The sequence below is a fragment of the Gadus morhua genome, chromosome 17 (genome assembly GCF_902167405.1).
Source record: "Gadus morhua chromosome 17, gadMor3.0, whole genome shotgun sequence".
Taxonomy (NCBI): Eukaryota; Metazoa; Chordata; class Actinopteri; order Gadiformes; family Gadidae; genus Gadus; species Gadus morhua.
This window is the reverse complement of record NC_044064.1, coordinates 13,604,275-13,609,920: the sequence shown is the minus strand read 5'-3', so window position 1 is coordinate 13,609,920 and position 5,646 is coordinate 13,604,275. Positions and strand designations below refer to the sequence as shown.

General features: G+C 47.0%; 1 protein-coding gene across 1 annotated transcript in view; it reads left to right on the top strand.

The window, feature by feature from the left end:
• Window positions 1–555: 555 nt before the first annotated feature.
• The window catches only part of dachb (dachshund b), a 7,153-nt gene continuing 2,062 nt past the window's right edge, over window positions 556–5,646 (top strand). Inside the window, exons 1-5 of the mRNA XM_030338601.1 lie at window positions 556–871; window positions 1,549–1,696; window positions 2,207–2,428; window positions 2,928–2,990; window positions 5,506–5,646. The exon at window positions 5,506–5,646 is cut by the window's right edge and continues 2,062 nt beyond it. Coding sequence (XP_030194461.1) covers window positions 1,624–1,696; window positions 2,207–2,428; window positions 2,928–2,990; window positions 5,506–5,543 — 396 coding nt within the window. The 5' untranslated portion in view covers window positions 556–871; window positions 1,549–1,623 and the 3' untranslated portion in view covers window positions 5,544–5,646. The remainder of the gene's footprint in view (window positions 872–1,548; window positions 1,697–2,206; window positions 2,429–2,927; window positions 2,991–5,505) is intronic.

The window sequence follows — 5,646 nt, the reverse complement described above, 5'->3', positions numbered from 1 at the left end:
GAGTGGGGAGAGAGACACAGAGTGATATTGAGCTCAAACTTACGAAAAACGGTGCGATCGAATACATTTTAAAGTGAGGTGTGTTATGAGAAGGAGAGGGATAGTGTGTGTGTGTGTGTGTGTGTGTGTGTATGTGTGTGTGTGTGTGTGTGTGTGTGTGTGTGTGTGTGTGTGTGTGTGTGTGTGTGTGTTGTGTGTGTGGGGGTGTGTGTGTGTGTGTGTGTGTGTGTGTGTTTGTGTGTGTATGTGCTTATGGTGTGTCACGGTGCTTGCACTCTCCTTAATACCCAACATACTGACAACTGAGTTAACTCTGCTGTGAAATTAACACTGATTAAGATACCACCCACACCCACACACACACACACAGCCACCCACGCACACACTCACACACTTAAAGACATCTTTAATCCTCGCCAATTAGTGCGGCACATGATTGTCAGAATGCTAACGACATGTGTGTTGACGTGTGTGTGTGTGTGTGTGTGTGTGTGTGTGTGTGTGTGTGTGTGTGTGTGTGTGTGTGTGTGTGTGTGCGCACGCACGCGTGCGTGCGTATGTGTGTGTGTGTGTGTTTGAATCCGTTGCTGCTTAATTTCCACTTATACCTTCAAAAAAGTTGACAAATTGTGTGTCCGTCTTTCTGTCTACCAGTATACATCCATTTATCTATCTATCTGTGTCTCTATCTCACATCCTCAATGATTGACTCCGCCTCTCTCTGACAGAAGAATCCTCATTGGCTCTGCCTGCTGTGAAACCGGTCTATGATAGGCTGCCCTCTGGCCAGGTTCTGCCCCCTGGCTTCCCTGCACCGTTCTTATTCGCTGACGGCCTGTCGTCCGTGGAGACGCTGCTCACCAACATACAGGTAGGAGGTGTTCACAGGACCTCCCCATGTTTGACCTCATCACAACATTTAACTATATTCAATTATATCAAATCATGTTTTATTAAATTCAATGAATTAAAAGAGGGTCGGCAATTTGGTGAAACATGCCGGAGTAAACTCTGGCTCATAAAAAGACGCAACTAGCTGGCTAGCTTTAGCAAACGGTCTGCCTAAGCTCTGGAGGAGACTCCGATCATGTACTAGTAGTGCAGGGGCAAATTGTGCACAGGTAGCCAGGTAGGTGGTAAGACAGTCGTTTATTCAATTTATTTAAATTCAATGAATTGCATCCAATTCAATTCATTCAATTCAATTTATTTCCTTTCGTCTCAATTCAGTGGATTTCAATTAAATTGTAATAATCTCAATTCAACTCAAAAGCCTTCATTGGCATAGGAAAGTTAAATTCCCTTTGCAGGTAAAGTTTGTAAAAATATATTGAAATTGTGAAGAATAAAAAGTGAAGATTACAATTTAAAGACTCTCTCTCTCTCTCTCTCTCTCTCTCTCTCTCTCTCTCTCTCTCTCTCTCTCTCTCTCTCTCTCTCTCTCTCTCTCTCTCTCTCTCTCTCTCTCTCTCTCTCTCTCTCTCTCTCTCTCTCTCTCTCTCTCTCTCTCTCTCTCTCTCTCTCTCTCTCTCCTCTCGTTCCCTGTAGGGCCTGCTGAAGGTGGCCGTGGAGAACGCCCGTGTGCAGGACAAGCAGATCCAGGCGGAGAAGCGGGAGCTGAAGATGGAGCTCTACCGGGAGAGAGAGATGAGAGAGACCCTGGAGAGACAGCTCAACTCTGAGCTGCAGAGCAGAGGTACACACACGCACAAACACGCACACACGCACACGCACGCGCACACGCACACACACACACACACACACACACACACACACACACACACACACACACACACACACACAGACCTGGACTTTGGAAAGATTTGGGGAATGGACTGCAACACTGGTACACAGACGTAAATGTAAATAAGGTTACTCAAATAATACGCGTCCTTTCCTGACATGACCCCAAAACATTACTATGAAATGAAATCTATTAAAATGATGTGCAGGCTACCCAACCAAAAACATAATAATCCCCTGTTTTTTTGTATAGTATTATATCACATGTATTAGTACATAGGCTATCATTTACTACTGTATGCGAAGCACAGCGGCATCACTACGCAATGCGGCGAGCCAGTGCTGTGTTGCATTGGAAACAAATGGACCTCCGGTCTACTGCTATACATCTGTGAAACCGGTAGGAATCCAGCGTGACCTCTAACCTCTCGAACCCCCCCCCCCCCCCACCCCCCCCCCTCAGCCTCCATCCAGAAGCGTCTGAAGAAGGAGAAGAAGGCCAAGCGGAGGCTGCAGGAGGCCCTGGAGTTTGAGTCCAAGAGGAGAGAGAGGGTGGAGGACGCCATGAAGCTGTCATCCTCCTCCCCGGAACCCGAACCACTCCATAGCAACAGCAACCACAGCAACAGCAACAACAACATCCACAGCAGCAGCAACAACCACAGCATCAACAACCATAGCAACGGTAACCGTCTGTCTGTCTGTCTGTCTGTCTGTCTGTCTGTCTGTCTGTCTGTCTGTCTGTCTGTCTGTCTGTCTGTCTGTCTGTCTGTCTATCTTGCATGCTTTCTTGTTCCCTACCCTGGCTATTTAGATGTGTAGCATGTAGAAGAACTCGCCTAAACATGCTATCTTGGTCTCAACCCCAGTGAGCTACACGTGCATTTACAAGTAATTCACTAAACATGCTATCTTCTTATCTAGCTTGCTGTGGAGCATGTTGAAGGACTTTACTTAACATGTTAAAAGATGTTTTGATGCAAGTTTTGGGTGCCGAATCAGGAGCCTAAGTCTAGTCATCTTGACTGAAAATGTACTTTATTGCGTCTGCTCTCACTTACACACACTGACCTGAGTGTGTGTGTGTGTGTGTGTGTGTGTGTGTGTGTGTGTGTGTGTGTGTGTGTGTGTGTGTGTGTGTGTGTGTGTGTGTGTGTGTGTGTGTGTGTGTGTGTGTTACATAGATTCTGCTAGCAATGAGGAAAAACCTGAACTTAATGGAAACCAGAGAGACAATGCAGCACAAGGTAAGAAAACACACACACACACAAACATATATACACACACACACACACACACACACACACACACACACACACACACACACACACACACACACACACACACACACACACACACACAACCTCATTAACATTGAATACATTTTTATTGTATTGTTTCAAATAAAGAAGACTTAAAACGTTTAAGTAAATATCCAATACAAATACGAATCTGGACAAAACATATACAAAAAGATACAGACACACGGCGTACAATAATGAAGACAAACACACACACCAACAAGACATGTTCACGAATATAGAATAACACACACACAAACACAAACACACACACACACACACACACACACACACACACACACACACACACATGGAGAACATGTGTGTGTTGGGGCCCAGGTTAGATAAGTGGAGACATTTAGCAGACACACTCTCAGTGGCCTCTCTTTGATCTGCTTCATGTGTGTGTGTGTGTGTGTGTGTGTGTGTGTGTGTGTGTGTGTGTGTGTGTGTGTGTGTGTGTGTGTGTGTGTGTGTGTGTGAGTGTGTTAGTGTGTGTGTGTGTGTGTTGATTAAAGCTTTAGAAGCCTACAAACTCAGTGTGTATGTGTGTGCATATATGCGGGCATATAATGTTTGAGTGTGTGTGTGTGTGTGTGTGTGTGTGTGTGTGTGTGTGTGTGTGTGTGTGTGTGTGTGTGTGTGTGTGTGTGTGTGTGTGTGTGTGTGTGGCGGTCAAAGCACTTGGCTTACAGAAAAAAATATCTTAAAAGAGCTAATTAACCAAAACACACAAACCTTTCAAACACACACACACACACACACACACACACAAACACAAACACACACACACCAACACACAATGACAAATACAGTAGGACACACGACCCCCCCTTCTTGCGTAGAACATTTTACACCTACGCTGGTTTACACACACATTCTCACACGCACACACACACACATCTCCATACTCTCTCACCTTCCACGTTCTTAATTAACGACTAAGACGAAAAGTGCTGAATAGATAGAACGACATCGCATTACAATCAGGAGAGAGAGAGAGAGAGAGAGAGGGGGGGGGAGGTAGAAAAGTAGAAAGAAGAAGAGAATCAAAGACCCATATTGGCAAAAAAAATTGAAATATAAAGAAGGAAATAATGAAGGAAAGAAAGAGTTAGGAAGACACAATAGGTGGAGAGATGAAAGTATAGAGGGAGAGAGAAGAGAGGAGGGCGGACATGGGAGAGAGAGACCGCGAGAGAGAAAGAGAGAGAGACAGGGCGACCGAGAGGGAGGGAGGGAGGGAGGGAGGGAGGGAGGGAGGGAGGGAGGGGTTTGAAAGCATGCCGGTTTGTGACCAACCTAATTGGCCACAAAATGCAGAACAGAGGAATGAGGAGAATGCGAGGAGGAGGTGGAGGAGGTGGAGTCGAAGAAAGATAGGGGGAGGAGGAGTTGGAGGAGGAGGAGCTGAAGAAGGATAAGAGGAGGTGAAGGAGGAAGAGTTGAAGAAGGACATTAAGAGAAGGAGGCGGAGGAGGTGCGGAACAGAGGGAGAGAAGAGGGTTGAAGAAACCATAAAAAAATAATTGTGGTGAAAGATGATGGTCCAGAGAAACGAAGAGAGGAATAGGGGAGGAGGAAAGGAGGGCAGAGAGGATGAGGAGGCCGATGGTGGAGGAGGAGGAGGTGGTGGTGGTGGTGCAGGTTGTATTGGTGGTGGTAGTAAAGGCCCAGGGGGGATGTGGTGAAATATGTGACCTTGTTTCAGGGCCTAGTGACATTTGGCTCTCCAAGCTTAGACACACTTAACACCCTGCCCACTAATCACACGCGCGCGCGCGCGCACGCACGCACGCACGCACGCACGCACGCACGCACGCACGCACGCACGCACGCACGCACGCACGCACACACACACACACACACACACACACACACACACACACACACACACACACACACACACACACACACACACACACACACACACACACACACACACACTGTTAAAATACAGTACAATAAGGTTCAATCGACTTTAATACAATAGAAAAGAGGGGAGAGGATGGGAGAGGAGATGAAGGAGAGGAGAGGAGCAGAGGGAGGGACGAACAGAGATATGGATGAGAACATGTGGACAGAGTGAGGGAGGAATTAAAAAGGGAGAGAGAGAGAGAGAGAGAGAGAGAGAGAGAGAGAGAGAGAGAGGGGGTGAAGGTGTGGTTCATGGTTGCTGTTATGCAGAAATGTAAACACTTTGCTGCGTCCGCAGAACGCAACGACACGACGGGGAGAGGTGCGTCTGTGTGTGTTAATGATGTGTGTGCGTGTGTTTGCCCGTGTGTGTGTGTGTGTCAACAACACCACAGGGATCAAAAGGGGAGAGACAGAGCTGAAAAGAAGAAGGGATGTTTGAGGAGAGAGAGAGAGTGAGAGATGGCAGGAGTGTTTGGAGGAGATTTAACCTCTAGAACTTCAACATCTAACTGGCCTCGTGTGTTGTTTTTTCCTTCCCCAGAGTCCCGGTCGTTCCTCAAGTCAGGCTTGATGTTCTAGAGAGAGAGGACCCCTCGCTCCGTCACCGTAGCAACAGCCTCCACACCTTAACTCTCGTCGGCACGGAGACTGTCTCCGGATGCTTTGACGGCTGACCTTGCTA